The sequence below is a fragment of the Rattus rattus genome, chromosome 4 (genome assembly GCF_011064425.1).
Source record: "Rattus rattus isolate New Zealand chromosome 4, Rrattus_CSIRO_v1, whole genome shotgun sequence".
NCBI lineage: Eukaryota > Metazoa > Chordata > Mammalia > Rodentia > Muridae > Rattus > Rattus rattus.
Window position 1 is genome coordinate 122,590,179 of NC_046157.1, and position 27,150 is coordinate 122,617,328.

The window sequence follows — 27,150 nt, forward strand, 5'->3', positions numbered from 1 at the left end:
ACTACTGAAGAACAAACAATTCTTCCAAAGGAAATAACAGAAACAAGGATTAGGAAGAAGACAAATGAAATTAAAATGGAAGAAATTAGTTTATGAGATAAAGTAAATGGAGCACACATGGGCTGAATGTAAAGGGAAAATTCAAAAGACCAAGTGGGCACAAAATATTTTGCTCACTAAATATTCACAAGGCGGCAGCATCCAGGAAGTCTTCTAATGATCAAGCACTGGTGACACATATGAAGGCTGCATTTTCTGAGAAATGTGGATAAAATCTACAGCTACTCATCATGTGAGCTTCAACAATAACCAGAGACTTGCTTCTCTGTGCACCATAGAGCAAGCACATGCTATATCTGGTTCCCACCTACCGCCTATTACCAGTCCCCTTTCTGCCACCTCACCTCCGGTTTGTGGCAGTTGGGAAAATGGCACAGCTGAGAGTGGGCAGCTACGAGTCTTTCATGAAACACTCCCCCTGTTTTAACTATCCTACACGTGTTAGCCTGGCCCCTTCCTCTGGTTTCTTGCCAGGTGATTTCAACATCAATCTTTTCAAGCCTTTCTGGGGAGTGGTCTCTGGGAAAGCCTAACTGGCCGTGTATTTGGAGGCTAATTTCCCACATCACACAGACTGGTTACCTTACAGGACGTGAAAAAGTGTATGTGATAATGGTGTTAAGTGGCAGATCATGTTTGCTTCATGCATATTTATTTTTTAAAGAGATTTTTATATTATTTTAAAAATTATAAGAAATTTAAATAGGACCCAGGAGATACTGTAAAAACCGATTAGTTAAAAACATTATGGTTACAGGGGTTGGGGAGGGAATCCCTGCTCTTACAAGGTCAGTAAACCAGCACTTTCTCTTTTGGTAGCCCACGACACTCTTCCCATTTGACACAGATGCCAGCTTTCATTACAGGATGGCTTGGCTTTACTTCTTAACATGGAGCTGCTTTTGTAGGTCAGACACTAGACCCCTCTCCCAGGTCCTTTTTCCCTATCACACCTGGGACAGTCAGATCTTCAACCACTTGCTTGCCTTCCTCTCCCCTCCCCCTCTCTCTCCCTTCACCCTCCCTTCCCTCCCCCTCTCATTTCCTTAACGGTTGGACAGATCAAGAGAATGCTTTCTTTCTTTTTCATTTCCTTAATGGCTGGACAGATCAGCCAACTGAATACTTGAAGATGTTCATTTCCACATAATGCAGAGGGCCCTGCTGTCTCCAGGTCACAGCAGAGCAGATCCGCCATCCTCAGTACAATTCGCCTTTACAATTTTCCTCTGAAACGCTAGCAGACACCCTCTTTGTTTAACTTCTATGCTTCAACATTTCAAGTGACTTGTCATAATAAAGCTAGGAGTTGACTGTTAGGAACTGGACACTGGGGCTGAGCATCCAGTAACTGTGTATTTAATACTTTTTCATAAAGAAGGGCTTCACATTTTGAAGTGTCAGTGCCTGTAAAATTCTCTTTAGTAATGTCTCATGATGCGATGGATTTTCTTCTACTTGTTAGAGATTTTGAATCTAGCTAACGTTCGGTCTTGTTTTGTTGCTGTACAACAGATTAACATTGCTTACATCTATAGGATTTGATGGTATGTGAACAATGCTTTCCATACAAGAAGCAAACGTCCCTAAAGGTTAGCTGTCGTTATTACTTTGCTTTGTGAGAATAGGTTCTGGATTCTTTGCTCCCTATCCCAGGCACGCACATACGCTTGCCAAACCAAACCTGTATACGACCCACTCGCTTTCAGTATTTAACAAATAATACAGCTTAATTTCTAGTGTAGCACCTGTGGTCAGGTCACTCTTCAGTAAGGTTCCATGTTCAGATGCTGCCTAGGTTCCAGAAGCTCCTAGAGCGAGCATTGTCTGTCTCCCAGCTCTCGTCTGCGAGGTCATCCGAGGATAGTTTACCAAGGCTGTGCCTAGAACCAGGCACCATGCATCTCATCGGCAGTGTTAGCTTCGAGGGTGGCACCTATTAAATGCTATAGAAGTGATGGCTGTCACCACTTCTAGACCAGGTTGCCATTTACTTTGGGCCTCAAGTTCCCTCTGACACCCTGAGTCTATCTCAGGCCTGCAGTGATTAGGGAGTAAAGCAATTCTCAGCCAGAGAGCGCTCAATAGGGTGTAGTGGAACTGGGATGGGACATCGCCCACCTCTTCACTCTTCAGGATTTGCCACTCCAGCCCGGCTGGATCCCGGGTCCCCCGGGGCGGCCCCAGAGGGCGGGAGGCCGGGAGGAGGCGGCGGACGCATCCGCCGCCGCAGGAGGCGGAGCGCTGCACCTGGCGCCCGGTCCTCCAGCTCAGCCCTGAAACGGGTCCAGCCGGTCCGGAGCGAGGGAGGCGGCGAAGCCAGGCCTGGGACTAAAGCGGTGAGGAGGAGAGAACCGAAGGTCGCGCGGCGACTGTCACCGCGGTCGCTTGCCCCACCCGACCTGCATCCAGCCGCCGCGCCCGCCGCAACCCCAGGAGAGGAGCAAGCGACCCAACCGACATGCAGCGTTCTGGCCCGCCCGCCGCCGCCCCGGCGCCCCGAGCAGCCGCTCCGCACCCCGGGGACAGGGCTCCCCGCGCTCCCCGCAGCTGAGCGCCGCTAGGTGAGTGGGCCGGGGGCCCCCGGATCCTCTTCCGTGCACCTGCCGCGGGGCGGACGCCGCCCCGGCCCGGATCCTCCGCGCCTATCTCGCCCTCCCGGGCGCCGCCTGTCATCTCAGGGTGCAGGGCAGCGGCGTTCCCCGTGCCCGCAGCACTTCCGCAAACGTAATTGGAGTCGAGGAAAACAAAGGCGCTGCCCGGGAGCCCTCGGCCGCCGCCCGCAGCTGCTGCAGAAGGTGGGGTGGGGGGGCGCGGGTGGGCCCCGCGGGCGCCCGTCTGAATCCGGTCCCACCGTCGCCTTGGAGGTAAACATCCCTGGGAGAAAGGGGGAGGCTAGGGTGTCCCCAGGGCCCATGCCTGGGATGTGACCCCCTGTGTAGCAGGAGGAAACTGACATTGTCAGCCTCCCACGGAAACAAACACGGGGAGTGGTACACCTCTTCCCCGGCTGCTACCTCCTTAGAGAAATGCCTCACGGCACGCGTGGGCTGAGCACTGAGCTTCAACTCAGGGATGGGTCCCTTGCTTCACGGAGACTACCAGGTACCTGAAGAATTCAGATGTAGCCCCTCCTCCTCTCTTTGCCCCTCCCCACGTGGTCTTGCAGGTGGAATATCACCCTTAAGCCTGGCTCCCTGTGCATTTTGCTTCTCCTATGCCTGCGAAACCACAAACATTTCCTTTCATCAAAAAACATTTAGTAAGCACTCCTACACCCTCTGGGATGTATGATACCTGTCAATCCATCGGAGAAATAACCTTATGGAGTTGAAGTTTCAACTCCCAGTCTGTGCCTAAATAGTTTTGTGTCCTTGGTTTGTTGTTACATCATCCCAGGCTGCAGTTTTCTCACACATAGTAAAGAGATGGGCGGATAGTATACTAGTCAAATCTTCAACCTTTCTGGAAGTTCACGATATTGTGTGACATTAGGTGTAGTTGAAAGTAAGCGGCATACAGTTTGTGTGTTAGCAGCAGCACGGTAAAAGAGAAGATTTGGTAGGTCCGTGCTCTGCACAGAGCATCGTTTCCTTGAGCCCAGGCACTAGCCAGCTAAGGGTGTATGCATTATTGATGGTCTATGAAGAAAAGGAGGAGGATAGAATCCTTCGCATTGAGAAGCCTGACTCTGACACCCAATGCTTGTCATTAGCATAGGTGGAAGATTTTTTCATTTAATTGGTGATGAATAAGGGTGAATGGGCCTTTTCACGGGGGTGTGAGTAAAAATTCACAACATTTAAAAAGATTGCTTAGGAAAAGGTTGAAACATTGTTAATGAGCTGAGTGCAAAACACACCTGGAAAGAAAAATGGGTCTAATTTTAAGAATGAATTAAAACTATTAAATATTTTACAGTAGCTTGTTTTCCAGGCTGTCTCTTTCTCAAGGTAAATATAAAACAAGAAGGCAGACTAAAAAAAAAAGCACATGTTTGGTGGTCTGGGTATTGAATCACCAATTCTATTTATCATATATACATACATATACATATATGTATATACGTTTGTATATATAGCATATCATATATAACTTCTGCATTATCGTATAGTAATAGGGCAATTTCGGAATTCTTATATTTTTAAAGGCACCATTCTGAAGTTAGTTTCCAAATCTCTGTACCAATGTCTAATTTTATGCACCATGAAAAAGAAGCTCAGAGACGTTATGCAGCTCCAACCAACCACACATTCAATAAGAGGTGGAGTTAGAACTGACCTGCCCCTCCCGCCCCAGACAAAGCCCAGGGAACTTCCAGATGGCATTCCTCCCAGACGGGGACCTATTCCATCTCCCCACCTACACTGAAGCTTTCCTTTGCTTCTTGCCTTTGAAAATCAACGTGTATGTATTACACATGGTAGCATTTACCATGCAGAATGATCTATATATACTGATGATGTATATAAATTAGTGAATGTTTAATATTTTTACCCATTTATTTTTTACCATTTTGAACTAACAGGAAATGTAAAACTAAGTGCCAAATATGAATTGAGTGTTAGACCAATAGGTTCTTATGATTACTTCTGGTCTTTTGTAAACCTTTAGAGTTCCCACTGCAGAGAAATAATGAAGTGCAATGCCTGTATGTGCTAGCTGGCTTAAGAAAACTCAAAGGACATTAAGTGAAAAGGCTGCAGACCAGACTTCTATACATTTACTTAAACACCAGGATGGACACATATGTAGTTCCTTGTTCTCTGTTGACTGTAGTTACCTTAAGAAAGTGGGCGGGCTAGAGATACAGGGATAATTTTTCTTTTGACTTTAGAAAGTTAGATTTAGGTTAAAAAATTGGAAAAGTATATGTTTTTTTATTATATAAACTAAAAATGGAAAAGAAGAAAGGGAAATATTTACTGAAGAGAAAACTGAGGGCGTCTAACCACAATATACAGTGGGGTTTTTGTTTTATTTTTGTTGTTGTTGTTTTGTTTTTGTTTTTTATTTGAAAAGTAAGAGGGGGTCAGGGGTAGGTGCAGAGTCAGATGACCTACTGTTCCCTTTTCTGGCCATAGCTGTGACATAATCTACAGCTTGCTGGGTTTCCTACAAGAATACTTTAGTGCACAGGCTTTCCACTGAGTCTAGGCTGGGATGCCAGAATTCATTTTTTTCTGTCTGGTCTTGCTTATAACTGCAAGCAGGGAGACATTTTTTTTTCTTGGTAGAGTAAGTTGTTAGGAATTAGCTTACTTGCTGTGTCATCTCAGGAAAATATAGCATTATAGATGACTTCAGGTTTATGTTGTGTCATTTCAGGAGCAGCACATTATCATTAAGTTTAGTCTGATGTACACATGTATTTAGTAACACTCAGTACAGTTCCACAAGTCTTTCTATTTCTGTGTAAACATAACCAAAATTAACGTGTAGAATTTTAAAAAGTCAATACATTTTTCTGCTCAGAATTAGAAACTCAAAGCAAAGTACATTCAGACTTAAGATACAAGAAAACACACCACTTCATATGTGAAGAGAATCCGAATTGTCTGGGTCCATTAGAATGCAATGTTATTATAATGCAATGTGCAGAAGAGGTCCTTGTAAAGTTCCTTTGTAGAGAAGGTTTTCTGACGGTTTTAGGTATCATGTAACATTCCATTTAAGGTTTTCATATATTTCAGTCGGTAGAAATCTGCCTGATTTGGGGATGATCAACTGCAAAGAACTACCCTGGTTAAGAACAGTTGGGTTAAAGTTTCTCTCTTTAGGTGGAACTCCCACAGCATTTCCTAGGGCACAGTAGTTTTGGGTTTCGATGGATCGATGTGAATTTGGGGCAGTAAACACACCTTAATGCTTCCACTTGGGACATTGCCTCTGGGTTTTTGCAGTCCTCCATGTTTAGCTTCCCAGAGTTAGCTGCGTTCACTGCTCTGACCTTCAGTGGGTGAATACAGCATTTGTTTATCTTGATAGATTTCTAGATCCCTGAATAGCATGCTACCCAGTATTTAGACAAAAATGATTCACTGCCCTTTCTTTGTAGCTGCTTTGGTCTCTATATTTGAAAGGTGTTTATTATTTTATAAAACAGCATAGTCTCAATTCATTGGGTAACTTTTGGAAACTCCCCATGTCCTTTGCCATGACAAATGGTCAATGATCTTGGTTTGTTGGTACAAAGGCAAACAGGAGAAAACCAAAATAAATATTTAAAATGTGGAACCCAAGCCTTGAAGTTGTTTTTAACTATAGATGTTACACTCCTAGTTGCTACTTTGTATCTCCAAATAGTATGTATCAGTGTGTCGGTATGCCTCTAGTTGCTACTCTGTATCTCTAAATAGTACGTATGGGTGTGTCGGTATGTCTCTCTGTCTTAGCCGCAGAGGAATTAAGCCTGCAGAGCCAGTTGTATGTTGTCTACATAGCTTTCTGCTTTGGTTCAGTGAAGTGTAGGGGTAGCTGGGCTACAGGTAACCTGATGGTAGAGTTGAGGGCGTGTCCGAGTTCGGAAGCATGAATGAGGTTAAAATGTTGCTCACACGTGGCTCTGCTGCATTTTAGGATGAGGTGGGATGAAACGAAATAACAGCAGAGATGGAAGAATTCAGTGTGTTAGAAAAGTCACATTCGAGAGACGTGAAAAGGGAAATTAGGTGGCATAGATGCCATTCTTGCCATTTGTTCTTGGTTTGTTTGAGAAGAGAGAATGATCCAGGGAATATCTTTAATTAGAAAACAGGAGACTCCAACTTTGAACGACTGAAGAAATGCATGAAAGTATTTTGACCTGGGATGCAGAGCAAACTGGAGACTAAGAAGGAAGCTGGGAATCCCATGAGTCATCTGTGGCTAGAGGGAGGCCTACTGTGGCTTTGAGGGGGAGACAAATGAGAACTAGAAAGAGGAACTGTTGCTGCCTGGACGAGCCTGATTTGTGGGTTAACCATGCCAAGGGAAAGTGAATGACAAGTCTGGACTCGTGGTTGTTCCTTCCAGTGTGAGAAGCTTTCCCTCCTCAGTTGGGCACTGTCTACACTCCATGTGTTCAGCTGAGCACCCTTGATAGGGCCCAAGACAAATGAGGTTGCTCACACACAGGCAAACACACATTCCCTATACTAACCACAGAAGTCCAGAGTGGATATAGTGTTAACCATACTCTCTATGACTCTGAAAAAGTTCACTGTTCTTGGTGAGCATGTTTGCTCCTGAAGAATCCTACTGTAAAGCTTCTTCTGGGTTCCTTTCACAATGATGTCATACTGTGTTAATGGGCGGCTGTGCCTGAAAGCCACCATTGTTAAGGAAATTTAATCACAAGACTTTATTTTCATACTTGAAAAAAGACGTACATTTTACTATTTTCTTACACTGATGCTCCCTATTAAAGGTGTAAAATCTTGCCCAGGTGCAGAGCGAGTGCTGTGACAGGTGCTTTGATGATCAGTTTCCCTGAGTGAGGAGAGCCACTTCTGACTGATAGACCTAAGATCAGTGTGGTAATTCCCTGCGATCATCCATGATCTCCAGAATTAGGAGTGCTGCAAACATCCCTTAGATGAATGGGTTTAAAGCAAAGCTTTATTATTAGAAGAGTGTATTAGAAGAGTGATAAATATTTGTCAAAGAAAGATCTAGCCATTTATAAGGGGGGAAATTATCTTTTAGGTCCTAATTTTGTTACCTACAAATAAATCCTTGTAATAATTTGGTGTTATTTCTTCAAATCTTATTCTAAAATGTATTTCATGTGAAGATCACAAACTCACAGATAAAATCTGACAAAGATAGACATGTTTTGTTTCTCCATGTTATATTTTAAGTTATGTTTTCTCATCATATGGAATATGATGCTAATTTTTCTTTCATAAGGATATACCATAATTTATTTAACTGCACATATTATTCCTGCTTTCCATTGCTAACTCTGAAAAGGATTGAACTCTCTACACTTAAATCTTTGCTTAAGTCTATAGTTCTGTTTTCAGTAAATGAGAGTGCTTGGCACCTTCACCGACATTCTACAGGTTCTGCTAGGATTATATATTCAAACTTCTTTCGTTAGCATGTTAAGCAGTAAACTTTTACTGAAGGTAGTCATTTAATTTTTATCAATAGCATGTGATAGGTCTCAATCATCAGAACCTCAACAGCTCAAGAAGCAGCTAAGCAATTTTTAATGACATTGGAATGTGCTCAAAGTACACAAATTGGTTTCTTTTTTTTTTTTTTTAAGATTATATAGTATTTAGTGGAATCAGTTAAAAATTTCGTAGTAAGTTCATGGCTATAGAAAAATGTAGTTTAAATCTTGATATCTGTATTTTGGCTAAATTATAAATATAACTAGAGGGCCTGTGTTTTCTGTGAGAGATGTACTTCCATTAACCCCCTCACTTCTGTGTGTCAGTTATAAGCATAGCCATGGTAAGAATCAGTCTTTTATTGAATAATTATTTATTAAGAATCCATTCTAAGTATACTATCAGTCTACACCTACCATAGTGCTATATGAATAGGTTATACTACTATACCTGAAGTTATGCTTTTATTTTTCAATGTTTCTCTCTCTCTCTCTCCCCTCCCCTGTGTGTGTGTGTGTGTGTGTGTGTGTGTGTGTGTGTGTGTGTGTGTGTTTTCTTGGCCCCATATTTTTACCATAATTATATTGACCAAACTCATTCCTTTTCTGAACAGGAACTCTTTGTGTAAATCTGGCTGAAAGAATTCATTACGCTAGTTTTCAAAAGCAACCTTTAAGCCACTCAAATTGGACAGTCTTTTTAAAAACTGACTTTTACTTTATGAATTACCTCAATGGTATAACAATTTTTTATTGAAGAAAAGTCTTCTATAAAACTTCAAACATATAATTTCTTTCAATGTCAACTCTTAAAAGTCTTTTATTTCTATAAAAAGATTTTTAAAATCATTTTATTGCCAGTTTACTGACAGCCAAAGTTATGGTCGTTGCGACAGAGGTGTGATTCTACTGGAGACAGTGGTCAAATGGCCATGTAGTCATGACTAACCATGGTGGTTAGACCTCATCTTCCCTGTCTTCCCCTCCCCTCTTGCCATGAAAAAATGGGACCCCATTGACCCCATGGCCACCGGTGTGTAATATATTTGTTTAAGACCTTCAGAGACCCCTGGCCATAATATTGTTGCCAGGAGGAGGCAAATGGTAGAGTTGCAGGTCTCTGCTAAGGGGATGAGTAGAATCTTGAATCTGTGTGGATTCCAGTGAGATGTGTTGCTGCATCCTGGGTTATAAAGTAGGAATGATTTTCCCTTAAAAATGTGTATTCTGTAATCTTTGGACCTTAGTTTGCTGAGTAATCTGGGTGCTCCTATTTGTAATGTTATTTCCTTGAGGAAATGCTTTCTGAGCTCCAGGAATTGAAGTAGAGTGGATATTGCTACCCCTGCCTATTCCTACACAAATAATGTCATTGCCATCTGGCCTAGGGACTATGGTTGAGGAAGAGATCAGTAAAATTTACTTCTATGTCACAGAAACTTCTGGAATCCCTTTTATCCTTACATTGTATTTCTTCTTAACAAATAAATACACAGCTCCAGTGGCACATTTAATTCTCTTGAGCATCTATGAAATTTTTTTACTGGAGAAATGGAAAACATATGTTTTGTTTAAAAGCCTTTTCATGCTACTTGTCCTTCCCACTGGGCGTGTTTGACAATGGGATGTTTATTTGAAAGAAGATGATAAGATTCTGGAACCAGCTTCAAACTTCTATTCTAAATTATTCTTAGATAGCTACCCATAGACTGTCAGCCATCTAAAACACATATATCAATCTGGTGATTGATATAGTCTAAAAGGCCTGAACCGTAATTTCTCTTTAATTGACATTTGTTTCTCTGCATAAAGCAAACATGCTGGCCTGCCTACCTGGTTCCTTGTTATGGCTAGAGCTATTCTCTATTTTGAAGAAATGAAATTAGTTTGTTCCTGTTACCTTCTTAACAGAATGGAGAGACACGTTAAAGACTTTAATCCCTTTCAGATTTGTGATGTTACTTGCAAATATGACTGGTGCCTAGAGATAGGCCTTATTACTCCAGTCTGGAATTCAAGGGTGTTTTCTCAGAGCCAGAGCCCCATTCCCACCCTCTTCTAGGCAGTGGCCTAGGATGCTGACACAGCGTAATCTGTGAGCATCATGGGTAAAGTGCCAGCCTAGTCTAGTGGGGGATGGCAAACAGTTCTAGAACATTTACCTGAGAACCATACTTTTAGAATAATTGCAAAAAAAGAAGAGTATTATGGAATAAAACAGCACCTCCAGCTCCACTAAATGTTCGTATTTTGTTTTCGAATGAAAATGTTTGGTGCTTTTCATGCACGGTTCCACTGCAGTCGTAAAATCCTCTGGGAGGAGTTGGCTCAGGTTGGTTTGCTTTCTTGGGTTGGTTTGGTTCGGTTTTTGTATTTCTTTGTCTTGCCTTGTTTTGCTTTATTTCAAGACCGGGTTTCTCTTTGTAGCCATGGCTGAATTGGAGATTTTTGTAGACCAGGCTGGCCTTGAACTCACAGAGATCCACCTGCCTCTGCCTCCTGAATTCCGGGATTAAAGGCATGTGCCATCACTGCCTGGCCCCCTTGGGGTTGATATTTTTATCCTCCTTTTACTGAGAGGACAAGGAGGGTTAAAGAGGCATTCATGACTTCACCATGCTCTTTTCTAAAATTAATCTCTGATCATATTAAATTTTATAAATTTATCATATAAATTTAAGTCACCTACTGCTACTGTGAATTGCCAAGTGACAGAGTAAAGAACATTATGAGAGCGGTGTGATCCCCTCTCAGCTGTCTGTAATCTTGTGGAGGAGAGATCTGTGAAAAAGATGAAAATAGGATTACCTGTAAGCCCTGTAATAAATCCTACAAGTCAGGTGTGAGGACAGTGTATGAAATGGAAGTGGAGGGAGGTGAGACACACGATGTTACAAGATGAATCAGGTTCCAGGTATTAACAATGGTTGCATCAGATACAGTTTGCAAAGTGTCCTTTGTCCTAAAACTTACTGTCATCTTTTTACATCATACTCTGTGAAAAAGCTCCTACATTAAAATATAAATTCAGATGATAGGATGTTTGTAAAATCCAGACGAGGGCATTCTACTCCCTGCTTCACCCCCACAGAGGCTCGTCACTGCTCTCAGCATAAATAATGCCTACAGGCTCCTTCCGGCACCCCGTGCTGTGCTAAGGCCCAGTGTGCACTTTTTCACTCTCACAACTACCAAGACACAATGCCCCCTTGCTCTTTGGCAGCTGAAGAGACTAAGGCTGAGAAGTTAAACGGTTCCCAGAGTTTCGACAGCTGTGATTCTAGTCCCTGCCGGTCTCAGGCCCCCAGATCAGAATCCTTCTCTCTCCTGAATGGCTGTATCTCTTTCAGCTCCCTGAAGGAGCTCCCTCACAGGGACTTCCTCTCCTGTGCTTGTGCATTTTGTGTTTTAGCATTTGAAGCATTTGTATTGGGACCCATGGAGAACCTCTGTCGTCTCTCACTACTGGACTAGAAAGCACAGACTAATATGATTTTCACTGTGCGAACCAAGGGCCACAAAGTTCCTGCCATCTAAGTGTTGGTGGTTAGGTTAAAAAGAAAATGAATGTGTTTTTAGCCTTCAGTGTTTTGTGTTGTTTTGTCCTTCAGCCTGGTACTCAAGTATTTTGTGATCTGTTCTCTCTGGCAACCTCACATGCTCCATAGTCCTGCTGGAAATTCTTTGAAGAACCAGGGTTCTCCTTTCATTTCCCATCCTGGAAGACTTTTCTCTCTCACCTTTGCTGAGATAAATCCTGTCACTCAAGGTTCAATTTAAGTCTCATCTTTCCCTGAGATAAACCCTGACTTTCAAAGTTCAACTTAAGTCCCTTGTTTTATTTCTTTTCTTCATCTAATCTGTCCTTTGTTTTTCGTGTGTGTGTGTGTGTGTGTGTGTGTGTGTGTGTGTGTTGTTTATTCATGGGACTGGATCACATAGGACATTTTGTGTGAATATTATGTACAATGTACTTTGACCACACCTCCTCCTAATCTCTGTACCTTCCCTTTTCACTTCTTCCCTCTTCCCCTTGGCCACAGTTTATGTCATTTGGACACACGCAATTTTATGTGTCTATATAAAATGTAGGAGCCACAAAGAGTAAACATGGTATTTATCTCGCAGGCTGGCTTAATTAATTTACTTCATTCGATTATCTCTTCTGAGCCCATTTGCCTGACAATGACATGACTTCATCCTTCCTTATTGCTGAGAACTTTTTCCTTGTATATTTATCCCACACTTTCTTCATTCATTCTCTGTGATGGTTCCATAGCTTAGCTATTATGAGTTGTGATGTAGTAGACGTTGGCGTGCCAGTGTTTCTGTAATGGTTGCCTTGAGTCCTTTGGGAGTGGTAGCAATAGGCCGTATGGTAAACCTACCTACAGTTTTATGAGGAACTCCACACTGATTTCCATTGTAGCTGGGCTAGTTTATATTCCCACCAGCAGGATATAAAAATTTCCTTTTGCCCGTATCGATCCCTGCATTTGTTGTTTGTTTGTTTGTCGTTTGTTTGTTTGAGACAGGGTTTCTCTATTAAGTTATGGATGTCCTAGAACTCACTATGCAGAGCAGGCTGGCCTTGAACTCATGGAAGTTTATCACCATCTGCCTTCTGGTACTGGGATTAAGTGTTTTAGTGCCATCATGCCTCAACTCTTGTTTTCTTTCTTTAAAACATACTTTATTTACATTTTTAAAGATTTATTTATTTTACATAAGTGAGTGCAGCGTGGCTGTCTTCAGACCCACCAGAACAAGGCATCAGATCCCATTACTGATGGCTGTGAGCCACCGTGTGGTTGCTAGGAATTGAACTTGAGACCTCTGGAAGAGTGGTCTGTGCTCTAACTGGTGAGCCATCTCTTCAGCTCTTGTTTTCTTAATGACTGCTCTGCTGGCTAAGGGTAAGATGGGCTATCAATGTGGTTTTAATTTACATCTTCTCTGATCACTAAATACTTTTCACTATTTATTGATCATTTGAACTTAATCTTTTAATTGTCTGCTCTTTTCATCAGCCCATTTACTGACTGGGTTGTTTGATTTCTTGTTTAGGATTTTGAGCTGTTTGTATGTCCAAGTTCCAGCCTATCAGATCGTGGCTAGAGAGGACTCCCCTACTCCAGAGGCTGTTTTCTCACACCCTATTATTTGTTCTGTTGTGCAGCTTCCTAATTTCACCAGAATCCACTTGTTTATTGGTGGAATTGTTTATGAATTAGCTCTGCTCCGATTCAGGAAGTTCTTGTTTGGTACTTGTTATCTTGAGGTATTGTCCCCACCTTTTCCTCCAGGAGTTCAGAGTTCAGGTCCTGCATATGGTCTATGTTCCACTCATAGTTGGTTCTTGTTTAGGGTGGGTTCTGAGATCCAGTTTGATTCTTCTGATGTTTAGTTTTTTCAGCACTATGTTGGTGTGTTTATCAAAACTCAGGTGGCTGTAGTTCTCTGGGTTATATCTGAATCCTGAGCTACATTCCATTGGTCCGTGTGTCTGGGTTTTGTTGTGGTTGTTGTTGTTGGTCATGGTGGTGTGTGTGTGTCTGTGTGTGTCTGTATATGTCTTTGTGTACATGTGCTAGCCAATACCACACTTTTAAATTCTGTAGCTCTGCAGTGTAACTTGAAATTAGTAAGGTGAAGCCTCCAATGTTATTCTTTTTGTCCAGGATTGCTTTAGTTTCTGTGCTCTTCTGTGCTTTCATATTGGTTTTAAGAACTTTTCTGGTTTCTGCAAGGAATGGCCTGGGATTTTCGTGGGAAATTTATTGTGAATATCTACATTGCTTTGAGTAGCATAATCACCTCTACAATGCTAATTCCTTCAACCCACAATCATGGGAGGTCTTCTGTCTTCTATGTCTTCAGTTTCTTTTTCCAGTGTTTTAAACTTTTCATTGAAGTAGTCTTTGATTTCGTTAGTTAGGTTTATTCTAAGATTTTAAAAAAAGCCATTGTAAAATGGATTGTTTTTGCTGGTTTCTTTCTTTTAATTTTTAAAACATTTGTTTGTGGGGCTGGAGTGATGGCTTAGCTGTTAAGAGCCCTTTCAGGGTTCAATTCCCATCACCAACATAGCTGCCCACAACCATCTGTGACTCCCTTCCCTTTGGGGGATCTGATTCCCTTTTCTGATCTCGTGGGTACTGCATGCATGTGCATATATTCAGGCATGACATACAAATAAATGAAATCTCAAAACGAATCTTTAAAATTAAACCTGGGTGTGTTCTTGTGTAAACACATGCATGCTATGGGGCAAGTATACCACTGCATACAAATGGAGGCTGGGGGACGGCTCTTTGGAGTAGCTTCTTTATTTACATGGGTTTCAGGGATTAGACTTAAGTCACCAGGCTTGTAGAGCAAGTATTACTCACTGAGCCATCTTGCCACACCCTGGTATCTTTCTCTATATGTGTGTTATTTATTGGTGTGTAAGAAATCTGCTGAGTTTTGGGTGCTGATTTTTTTCTCCTGCTGCTGTTTGTCGGACTTAAGAGTTTTCCAAAGATGTCTTTAGGGTCGCTGATGTAGAGAATCATACAGTCTGCAAGTAAGGGTACCTTGAAAATCCTTCATTTTCTCAAAAGCTTGTGAACTCTTTACTCAGAACTCCTGTTGTCTATAATTTGCTATTGTTAATTTATTATGCAGCGTGATGTGGCTTCTATTTCATTACTGTTCTCTATTGCCACTGAATACTTTCACGTTATCTAATCTCTCTTTGAGTTAGAGGATTATGTGCTATGAAGCATGACTTTGAGGCTAAAGAGCATGCATTTGACATACTATTGTAGCCACCGCTAAGAGCACAGACTATCTGGAATTATATCCCATTTCCTCAGTTTATTCTGGATATGAGTTGGGGCTAGCTCTCTGCTGTGCCCTAGTTTCCTCATCTGTACCATAGGAAAGTGGTCGTGTGTATCCTGGGAATTATGGGGAAGATTGAGTTAATCCTTATGAAGCCATGATAGGTTAGAAATAATAATGGTGACAAAGCACTGTGCATCTAATTAACATGTAAACACACCACTATGAGTTAATTAACATAAATACGCAACCACAAATTATGGATCTCTTGCAGACAAGTTTGGTCAGGGGTCCGGTGTCAAGTTTCCTAGGTGTCAAGTTCTGAGAAGAGGCTCAATTGCTGTGCAAGGCTGTGGGGCAGCCCTGTGGGACTGGGCACAGTGCTGAGGATCTGGAGAGCCTAGCTGGAAACTGGGTTAACGGTGACGATGAGCATTGTCGTGAGGATGAGCGTTGACTCTCAGCTTGTCTCAGCCCTCCATGTCCCAACGCCTCAGAAGGAAGAGGAAGATTCCAAAGCCAGTCATTCCCTGTGGTGTGCTTCAGTGCCTTTGCACTGTGGGCTGCTACACAGCCACATTTGCATGTGTTTTTCATGACATTGCCTGAGTGAGTAGCAGATATTAAAGCAATCCTGATCTTAGAAGGTCTGTTGGGAAGAATCAAGTCAGTCATTCCGCTAGCTTCTGCTTCTGTTCTTGATTCTTTCTGGCCACTGCCTGGTAGCTTTGCCCATGTCATTTTTCATTAGAGCTTCATGGGAAAATGCATGTAGCTGACCTTGGAGCTCTGAGCTCTGAAGTATATAAGTCAAAAGTTAAAGTTCAAATAATGACAAGTTTGCAATTATTATTATTTTGACCACAGGCCTGCAAATAGGGGAAGCTTGAAACTTTGGGGAACAATCATAATTCTTGATTCTTTGTGGGAATGTGGTCATTCTTTTGAATTTGACTTGACAACGATTATACACTGTCTTTTTTTCTACCTGGTTTTTGGAATATCAATGAAAGGCTGGGGCGAGGAAAGGCGAGAGAGTGAGGTGAGAGTGAGGTGTGCATGAGGTGAGTGTAGAGTGTGTGGTGTGGAGAGTGAGTGAGTGAGAGGGTGTGTATGGAACGTGTGTGTGGAAGAAGAAAAGAACACATAGAGTGAGTGTGTGAGTGTGAGAAAGGAAGGGAACGAGAGAGCACAACCCTCAGCCTGAAGAGAGGGAAAGTACACGCTGCTTCAAGCTGAGAGAGAAAGACAGAGACAGAAAGAGAAAAAACAACTTCAAGCCTTAAAAATTGCCTGTCAGTTTGTATCCTCCTCCCCCTCCAAAAAAAAAAAGATCTACTGGATCGACACTGTGTGTATGCTTCTGAACACAGCTCTTCTGGAACGTGCTAGGGCTGAACTGACTGCTGGAGAGTGTGGTATACAAACGCAAGGACTCTGAGTCCGGCTCATACTGGTTTCCTGCTGTCTCTGCTGGCAATAAATTGCAGCAGTCAGAGGCCAAGTTCTGGTTTAGGATTCACATTTCTTAAGGACATTCTGAATGATCAGTGACGGTTCACAAGGCAGAACTGGCTCCACGGTTCGGGAAATAGATGTCTCTGTTTCACAGCTGCACTTTAAAGTGCTTCCTGTGCTAACCAGGGATTGTTTATGCTCCTCTTTGATAGCTGGGCCACTGCTACACAAAGGCATACTTGGTCATCATGTGCATGAGTCTGACCTTGCAATTAGGCCAAATTATCCCTCAGACCTGAAGCTGATTTCCTCTCAGAGTTTTACCACTACTTTCCATCCTTTTAGCATGTATTTGTGGGCAACATTTAAGCCATGTTAATATAAACACCAAAGGAAAAAGCTATCTATTTTAGCAAGGAATTTCACTGTCTCACATCAATAATTCAGAAACCCCTGCTGTGGGAACGTCTCAGTATACGTACTGGTAGAAGGCCTTTTAGGGCCACGTTGTTGATTACTGACATTAGAATCTACTGGGTGACAGACTGTTTCGCTTTCTACAAAAATAAACAAAAGGCCATTCTTATCCAGTTGAACCAGCAGTAGACCTGTCCTAGAGAAGCTCAGACATTTCTGTGTACAACATCGAAGGAAGCAGTAAGAACAGAAGCTTTGACCAAGATGTGCTGGATGGGTCTGTGTTGGCGACTGCTGTCCCAGTCTTCACAAGCCGCTGTGACAATGCCCCATGTGTGCACCGAGACAAAGCTTAATTTCTCATGGATCTGGAGACAGGGAACCCCCAGGTCACAGGGCCCAGTGGCGACTGCCTTTACCTCAGCTGCCTCTCACTGTGTTCTTACAGGGCCTTTTCTCAGCAGGTGCATTTGGGAACAGAGAAACCTGTTTTGTTGTTTTCGAGGGATCTAATCCTATCTCAAAGGTTCTTCTCTCCGGACCTTTGTCCAAAGACATCCTAGTGGTGCCGGTGGCACTTGGCAGGGAGGTGGAAACAGCCGTGGCCCTCAGTGTCTGACTGACTGAGCTGCCGCTCCCTCTGAGCACACCTCAGGCATTGCTCAGAGTCTGGTGTTTGTCTGGTCTGCATTTGTGACACTCAGATGCAATCCAATTCAACAAAGGTACATCGGCTCAGATACATCTTAATTTTATTAAAATGCAGGCATCCTTTCTGGCTTGTTTCTTTCCCTTGGTCCTGAGGTGACAGAGGTGACTTCGTTTCTACCTTGCTTTCTCGTTGTTTCAGTAGTTGGGTTCTGTTTCCTCAAAATCCAAATAGGACATGAACACGTTGTCTAAAAATGAACATCCTGGGCCAGCCTAGTGCTGTATGTCTTCAACCCCAGCACTCTGAAGATAGAGTCAGATAGAACTCTGAGTTTGAGGCTAACCTGGTCTACGTAGTGAGTTCTAGGACTTCCCAGGGTTATATTGTGAGACCATGTTTCAAAACCAAAACCAAATGAACAACAACAACAACAAAAAAACTGTCCTGAATTTAAAGTAGTTATTCCTTATATTTTTAGATTGACATTTCCAAGCGTGTCTTCCATATAGACAAAAAGAGCTGTTCTGCACTTACAGAACATTTCCTTAGTTACTTGTGTTTGTTGACACCTTGTCCGTTTGTTAATGCTTGGGAACTAGTGGGGAAACTTAGAGAACTATAGTAGAAGTCACTGGAATCAAGAGGAAAGATTGGCTTGGGAGTCACTCTTCAGGGCTGAGGTCTGCGTCCTGACATAAGAGTCGCACCTGGGCACCAGGTCCTCTTCGTCTCAAGAGGACTCGGTGCCCTCCTCTGACTTACTTGCTAACGTCTCAGCAGTCTTTGTGGAGGACGGGTCATTAAAGGCATCTGACATCTGTTAAAGTCAAGCAGTCAAATATTTTATACAAGTCTAAAGAGATGGCTCTGGTCAGTGACAGAGGTGGCTCTGGTCAGTGACAGAGGTGGCTCTGGTCAGTGACAGAGGTGACTCTGGTGAGTGACAGAGGTGACTCTGGTCAGTGACAGAGGTGGCTTTGGTCAGTGACAGAGGTGGCTTTGGTCAGTGACAGAGGTGGCTTACTTATCACTTGAAAAGTCTAAAATCCCGATTCCACTTCAAAAAATAATGTTATTTTCAACTGATCGATCCATAATAATGTAAACATTCTACCTGTGGGTTGGACTATATTTTGGCGCGTGTATACATTTGTTAGTATTTTTTTTTTTAATAAAAAGAAAGCATTTAATTAGGTTAATGGTTCCAGAGTGCTGGAGACATGAGAGTCGAGTGAAGGTATGGAGGTAAAAGAGCTGGGCACTCACATCTGGAGCCACAAGCAGGAGGCTGAGAACACAATGGGAGTGACACAAGACCTCAAGCCGGCCCCCAGTGACACATGACCAACGATATGATATCTCCTCATCCTTCCCAAGCAGGCTGAGTGTTAGGGACTGAGTATTCAGATATACGAACCTATGGGGCCATTTTCCTTCAAGCCAGCACAGCCCATCAGATTCTGTTCGCTGACAGAGTGCAGGGCTGCGGCTCTGCTGGGCAGGCCCTCCCGTGGAATTCCAGCCTTCGCTTCCTGTTTTCTCTACTTTGGAAATTGTAGCCAGTAAACTAACCCGGGCAGACACTCTGACATGCTTTTCTGTGTCCTGGATAATGTGTAATGGTTTTTGTCTTTTTAAATAAAAACATTTGATAGACTGTCTTTGGATTTCCTTAATGGATGACCCCTGGATTCTTAATCCTTTAAATAAAAGCTGTGTGTGTATAGCTTTAAAAGTGAACACGTACAAGATCCCCTGTTTTATGTTTTGACAAAAACAACAAACTGCTTGGGCCTTGGTCTCCTTGCTCAGTTCTCCTTGGAGATGCATTTTTCCCCTTCCTTTCTGTGTTTGAGGTGACTCTTTGGGTGTTCTGGTTTGTGGACTTTTGAGCGTGTCTCCAGCTGTAGGAGGTGTGGAGCCGCCTTGCTGTCTGTGCCCTCTTGCTCCCTAGTAGAGCTAATTTTTTGCTGTCTTTGTCAGTGTGACTGGTCACCGTGGGGACACAGAGTGAATTATGAATGTCTTCTCTGGCCCGTGCAACCTTTGTTTTCTCTGTACTTCGCACCAGCTCATCCCAGGCTCTTCCTCGGTTACCCACACTTCCTCTCAGGACCTGGGGAGATGTATCGGTGTTTGACTAATGTCCTAATGTCCTTTGGCCAGCAGAGTTGCCAGCTTAACTGCTGAGTTGAACAGAAGAAGATTTTAATGACCACAGAAAAATAACAACAGCACCTTGTAGAAAGTCTGTCATAACCAGGCAGTAAGAGCTTTTTGTCTGGGGAAAACAGTGTTTTCTCTTGCTATGAAGATAAATAAGGTTTATTTAGGGCTGGGAATGTAGCCTGGTGATAGAGTGCTTGCTGGGCATGCTCAAGGACCCAGATTCTACATCAGCTCCACAAAAGGGAAAAAAAATGGGGGGGGGGGATGGGAAAATGATACTGAGAAATGAATTATTTTGCTCAAGCTTGTGAAGCCCACAGGATGGGCAAATGTATTCATCATCTTAATGCTAGGAATCTCCATAGTTACGGATGGGACCAGGTATGGCTTAATACACAATCCCAGATGCCTAGTTGGGCATAGCTCTGAAGGCCAACTATTTTGGAAGTGTTTCTTAAAGCAAAGGGAACTGTGCTGGAAAAGGCAGGGTTCAGAGTTAAATGCAGCGATCAGGAAGTGTGGCAGAGTCCAGCTGATCAAGGACGGCAAGAAAACCACAGCTTTGGTACCCAGTGATGGCTGCTTATACGTCACTGAGAAAGCAATAGTGTTCTGGCTGCTAAGGTCACATAGTTGATAATTATCCTGGAATCCAGTTTAAGGTCATTAAGTAGCCTGTGCATCTCATTTGGCTCTGAAGAAAGGCAAGAAGGAAAGACAATGATCAGACATTTTATGAAGGAAATGCTGTGATAATACATTTTCATATTAAAAAAATTGGAAATGAAGTGAAGGGGCACGTTATCTAATAAAGTGCCAATGGCCTATTTATTTAAATATAACTCATATTAATTTTACCTCGATTTATGAACCATTTTAACCTAAATATCCTGAAGTTAGAAGCCAGTGACTATGTGCTACATCATTTCGGGGGCTAGAAGATAAATGAGTTTACTAAACAGGTCCCATTAGATTGTATTTCCAGCTATACACGATGGTAAATGCATTTAATTCAGAGGTCCAGCCTGGTCTACAGAGCAAGTTCTGCATAGTGGGATGCGGCTCAAAAAAAAGTTTCTGTTGTTTTTCTAGGAGCCTTGTAGAAATTTACATGCATGATTCTGCATTTTTTGAGTGTCAATTCATATTGGGGAAAAAGAAGTTAAGATCATGGCCTGGAGTGGCAAGTAGAGTTGATGCTTCTCTCTGCAAGAGGACGTTAAAGGCTTTGAAATGGATGTAATGAGCAAGGCTCTTAGCATCCAGAAGTCTTTACTGCATCCAGAGAGGACAAAGTGATACAAACACAACCCTTTGACTCTAATCATTTCTGTAAGAAAAGTAAGAGAAAGTTATGGGGCGTGGCATGGTTCCTATAAATTTATACTATTGGTGTGTGCTAATCTTTCATACAGAAAACACCCCTTCTTTCAGTTTATTATATAATATATAGTATCTGACATCTTAGTGGCAGAAATATCCAACCTTCTGGTGCTGCCACATGACTTTTGCTATTTACAAATGTGTTGGACTACATTTATAACTATCCAAGGATACATGTAGCCCATAAGCTGTGCAAACTGAGTACTGCATCAGATTATGTATACCCAAGCAATAGAGCGGGGTTCAAATCCAGGCCCTGACACCTATTAGTTAAGCTTGCTAGGCCTCATTTTTCTTATCTGTAATGTGGACAGAAGAGTAGGCATGTTGTCATTAATGCGATTAATACATGTAAAAGTCTTTAGGTATTGCTTGGTGTAGTAAAAACTCAATAAATGTTTTCTTTCCTTTTTTGTGTGTGTGTACTCCCAGCTAGAGATTGAATTCACATCTATTTCTATATGTGTGTCTTGCTAGAGACTAAACCCAAGGTCTCACATGCAGAGGTCAAATGCTCTACTATGGAGCAATATTGCAATATTGCAGCCTTCAAAAGATAGTACCTGTTTTTGGCTCTAATCTCTTAAACTCAATTCCTAAGTGACTAGTTAGAGTAATGGTTCTCAATTAGTGGTCAGAAGAGTACTTAATTTTCAAAAGAGATTTTATTTTCCTTTTATTTATGTATATGTATGTACTCCTCCAGTGTGTGTATATGTATGTATGTGTGTATATGTAAACATGTGTAGGTGCCTTTGTCTATGGAAACCAGAAGAGGTCATTAGAGCCCTGGAGTTGGAGTTGAAGTTGGAAGGGTTGTGAGCCACAGGATGTGAGTACTGAGAGCTGAACTTGGGTTCTATAGGAACAGAAAGTGCCTTTAACCACTGAGCTATTCCTCCATCGTTGTATTTAATTTTTCAGGCTCTTTTCCTTGGTCAAGATCCTGTGGCTGTGATAAGATCTTTCTCCCCAGTAGTGATTTTATCTGCAGCTTGAAGTTCCTCATGTCTCTGCGGACTGAGGTTCTGATTGTCATTGCTAAGTGTCTTTTACACTTCATTTTACAGATCACCACTCAGGATTTTGAAGGTCACTGACCCGGATGGTGGTGGTAAGCCATGGCTGCTGATGATAAAGTTGCTATCCTAACTGACGATGAAGAGGAGCAGAAGAGAAAATATGTGCTTGCTGATCCTTTCAACGGCATCTGCAGGGAATCAGAGCCACCTTCTAACGAAACCCCCTCCTCCACAGAGACTTCCGCCATTCCCGAGGAGGAAATAGACTGGATAGAGAAACATTGTGTGAAAATCAACAATGATCTTCTCATCTCCAAGGTGTTTTATTTCTTCTTTTACTCCGCCTACGGCTCTCTTTACCCTCTCCTGCCCGTGTATTATAAGCAGCTGGGAATGTCGCCGAGCCAGAGTGGACTGCTGGTGGGCATTCGGTACTTCATTGAGTTTTGCAGCGCCCCCTTCTGGGGTGTAGTTGCAGATCGTTTCAAAAAGGGCAAAATTGTCCTCCTCTTTTCGCTTTTGTGTTGGGTTTTGTTTAACCTGGGCATTGGATTCGTCAAACCTGCTACCTTGAGATGTATACCAAAGATCCCCCCAACAGCTCACCCCAACAATGTAAGTCACCCAGTAACCATCCTGCCAATGAACTCCTCCACTGTCGCTTTCTTTACCACACCACCAAAATCACTCGAGAAAAGGAGCCTGCTGTTGTCTGCGACAGAGCCCAATATCTCAAACACAGATCTCTTGTCAACAGCATTGACCTTGACCACCGAACCCACACTACGGCCCCAGACAGAGGGAATTACCCACCATGTTACAGACTTGATTTTGAACACAAGCACAGTGACTCTGCCCCCCACAGGAAATGTCACCAGGGAGACAACCATTGCTGTGGTCACCACCACCAAATCTTTACCGTCTGATCAAGTCACCCTTGTGTATGACCAACAGGAAGTTGAGGCAATATTCTTGGTCATCTTGGTAGTTGTCATAATAGGAGAATTTTTCAGTGCCTCTTCTGTCACGATCGTAGACACAGTAACCCTCCAGTACCTGGGAAAACACCGAGATCGCTATGGGCTCCAGCGCATGTGGGGCTCCCTGGGCTGGGGCCTGGCCATGCTGTCTGTGGGCATTGGGATTGACTACACTCATATAGATGTTCTCATTGATGGGAAGGGGTGTAAGCCCCCCGAGTACCGAAACTACCAGATCGTCTTCATCGTCTTTGGAGTTCTCATGACCATGGCCCTGATCGTTGCCACTCAGTTCCGGTTCCGCTACAACCACTTCAACAATAGTGATGGCAAAGGGAAAGAGATGGAGATCCCACAGGTGGAAAGGGACAACTCCACGGAGTCTTCCGAAGAGACTCCAACTGCTGCCACTCACTCGCAGGCTTTCAACTTCTGGGACTTGATCAAGCTGCTGTGTAGTGTGCAGTATGGCTCGGTGCTGTTTGTGGCCTGGTTCATGGGTTTTGGCTACGGCTTTGTGTTCACCTTTCTCTACTGGCATCTGGAAGACCTGAATGGAACTACGACCCTTTTTGGGGTCTGTTCAGTCCTGAGTCACGTGTCTGAGTTAACTGCTTACTTCTTCAGCCACAAGCTTATTGAGTTGATTGGCCACATCAGGTAAGAGAATGCTTTCTATTGGCTGGTCCTCGGCAACTGAACTCTCCATTGTATAGCTTCTTAAGAGTGTTACACTTTACGCTTTACGTGGGGCTATGTTAGGGGTGGAGCTTTCTGCTGTTCCTCCTCCTTCTCCAAATAAAAGGAAGCAAGACATGGGCTTAGCTGGATTATCTAAGTGAAATAAACAGGAGGCTATACCCCCCCCCAAAAAAAAGACATATAGGTATGAGGTTGTGTGTTAAGGGACTTTGACAACTAATGTTTCCAAGTATCAACATAGTGAATTCTCTTATTCCCTGAAGCTCAAGGGCTTACCTGTTTGTGGCACTTATGAAGGATTGCTTTAGTGGATAATGGTTGTCTTTCTCCAGCCTCTCTACAGTCTCAAATTCCTACTAATAATATAGAGCTAGATACCATGGCATATAAAGAATGCCAGAGACTGGACATGTAGCCCAGCAACAGAGCCCTTGTGAACATGATACCTGGAACTGCCAGGAAAATAAAAAAGAAAGAAAGGTAGAAAAAATAACTGTTATATATCATTAAAATTGTGATGTAACGTACCATAGTCCTCTAATCCATGATTTTATATGGAAGAGATTTTCATATAACATTTCCCCTGAATTAGTTTAGTTTTTGAAGTTTTGTATGCCTTGATGATCTTTTACCTGAAGTTTCTTATGTCATCCTTTTAGTTAGAATAAACTAGACAACTGCCCACCTTTTCTGTAGTGTCGTCTTTGACCATTAGCACCAGTGTAAAGCAGATTGAAAAGTACCTGGCTATATAGCCTTTCTGCTCTAAAATGGGGAGGGAACTACATTTAACACCGATGCTGTAGAAAGGTGCAACAGATCTGTCCACAAACTACTAAGTTGATCTTTCTAAACACCTGTGTGTTGTGTGTCTGTGGTACTTTTCAGATCTGCATTGCCATATGAAATTTTGCAGGCATCAACAGTGGGAAACCTTGGAAAACACTGGTGTTTATTCATTTTAAGCTGAAGAGAATGTTTTCTAATTTAAAGTTTCAGTGGGAATCACACTTTCCCCTAAGTCATTGTGAAGAGTTTTTCTTGTTTGGTTTTCTTCATAAGGTTGCACCCTGTTCCTTTTATTGCACACATCTTTGACTGTGCCCTGTCACTAAAAGCGAGGCAGTATATGGATGGTTCACAGAGTTTGAGCCCCCATGGCACAAGTAACTGAACCACTCAGAAAGGGGACTTAAATATTTGGGATCTTCGAGAGCACCTCTCAGTCTTGTGTAAGCCATGCCTAGTGCATTGCCCTTGATGAATTTGTTCCCTGCACCCTAGATGTGGGAGTGGGCCTCTCTGCTCAAAGTTATCTTTTGAATCAGTATTTTATTTCAAAGGATGTGTCCAGTTAGGTGTCAACAATGAGTGGCATTCCCAAACAGTAATTTAATCAGCCAACAATATAGTGAAAACAGTATAAAATATATGTACATTTTCAATTAGGCCCTCCTTACATCTAGAAAAAGACACTTTCTGGCTATATGAAATATATATTTTCATTTTACATTTTATTTTTGTGTATTTACTTTCTAGTACTGGGGATTGAGCCCAGGGTCCCATGCATACTAGGTAAGCACTCTGCCATTGAGCTATCTCCCCAGGCCTTAAATACATACCTTCTATAACAAAATCATAGTCGATTTACTTCTGTGTTTGGCAATTCAGTGAACTTTCGTAGTCTTCCTTTCTTTTTTTTTTTATTTTTATTTTTTTATTAACTTGAATATTTCTTATGTACATTTCTGAGTGTTATTCCCTTTCCAGTTTCGGGCAAACATCCCCTTCCTCCCCCTTCCTTATGGGTGTTCCCCTCCCCACCCTCCCCCATTGCCGCCTCCCCCCCGACAGTCTAGTTCACTGGGGTTCAGTCTTAGCAGGACCCAGGGCTTCCCCTTCCACTGGTGCTCTTACTAGGATATTCATTGCTACCTATGAGGTCAGAGTCCAGGGTCAGTCCATGTATAGTCTTTAGGTAGTGGCTTAGTTCCCTGGAAGCTCTGGTTGCTTGGCATTGTTGTACATATGGGGTCTCAAGCCCCTTCAAGCTCTTCCAGTTCTTTCTCTGATTCCTTCAACGGGGTCCCGTTCTCAGTTCAGTGGTTTGCTGCTGGCATTCACCTCTGTATTTGCTGTATTCTGGCTGTGTCTCTCAGGAGCGATCTACATCCGGCCCTGTCGGTCTGCACTTCTTTGCTTCATCCATCTTGTCTAATTGGGTGGCTGTATATGTATGGGCCACATGTGGGCAGGCTCTGAATGGGTGTTCCTTCAGTCTCTGTTTTAATCTTCTTTCCAGGACTTTTATCATGAAGGGGTGTTGAATTTTGTCAAATGCTTTATCAGCATCTAATGAAATGATCATGTGGTTTTGTTCTTTCAGTTTGTTTATATAATGGATCACGTTGATGGTTTTCCGTATATTAAACCATCCCTGCATGCCTGGGATGAAGCCTACTTGATCATGGTGGATGATTGTTTTGATGTGCTCTTGGATTCATTTTGCCAGAATTTTGTTGAGTATTTTTTAGTCGATGTTCATAAGGGAAATTGGTCTGAAGTTCTCTTTCTTTGTTGGGTCTTTGTGGTTTAGGTATAAGAGTAATTGTGGCTTCATAGAAGGAGTTCGGTAGTGCTCCATCTGTTTCAATTTTGTGGAATAGTTTGGATAATATTGGTATGAGGTCTTCTATGAAGGTCTGATAGAATTCTGCACTAAACCCGTCTGGACCTGGGCTCTTTTTTGGTTGGGAGACCTTTAATGACTGCTTCTATTTCCTTAGGAGTTATGGGGTTGTTTAACTGGTTTATCTGTTCCTGATTTAACTTCGGTACCTGGTATCTGTCTAGGAAATTGTCCATTTCCTGCAGATTTTCAAGTTTTGTTGAATATAGGCTTTTAGAGTAAGATCTGATGATTTTTTGAATTTTGTCTGAATCTGTAGTTATGTCTCCCTTTTCATTTCTGATTTTGTTAATTTGGACACACTCTCTGTGTCCTCTCGTTAGTCTGGCTAAGGGTTTATCTATCTTGTTGATTTTCTCAAAGAACCAACTTTTGGTTCTGTTGATTCTTTCTATGGTTCTTTTTGTTTCTATTTAGTTGATTTCAGCTCTGAGTTTGATTATTTCCTGCCTTCTACTCCTCCTGGGTGTATTTGCTTCTTTTTGTTCTAGAGCTTTTAGGTGTGCAGTCAAGCTGCTGACATATGCTCTTTCCTGTTTCTTTCTGCAGGCACTCAGCGCTATGAGTTTTCCTCTTAGCACAGCTTTCATTGTGTCCCATAAGTTTGGGTATGTTGTACCTTCATTTTCATTAAATTCTAAAAAGTTTTTAATTTCTTTCTTTATTTCTTCCTTGACCAGGTTATCATT

The 27,150-nt window shown here is 42.5% G+C and overlaps 1 protein-coding gene across 2 annotated transcripts in view; it reads left to right on the plus strand.

The window, feature by feature from the left end:
* The first annotated feature begins 2,199 nt into the window (after positions 1-2,199).
* Mfsd6 (major facilitator superfamily domain containing 6) overlaps positions 2,200-27,150 on the plus strand; it is a 123,783-nt gene continuing 98,832 nt past the window's right edge. Inside the window, exons 1-2 of one of the 2 annotated variants that reach the window (XM_032901081.1) lie at positions 2,200-2,624; positions 22,139-23,730. In XM_032901081.1, coding sequence (XP_032756972.1) covers positions 22,190-23,730 — 1,541 coding nt within the window. In that variant the 5' untranslated portion in view covers positions 2,200-2,624; positions 22,139-22,189. The other variant, XM_032901080.1, reaches the window with a different exon arrangement.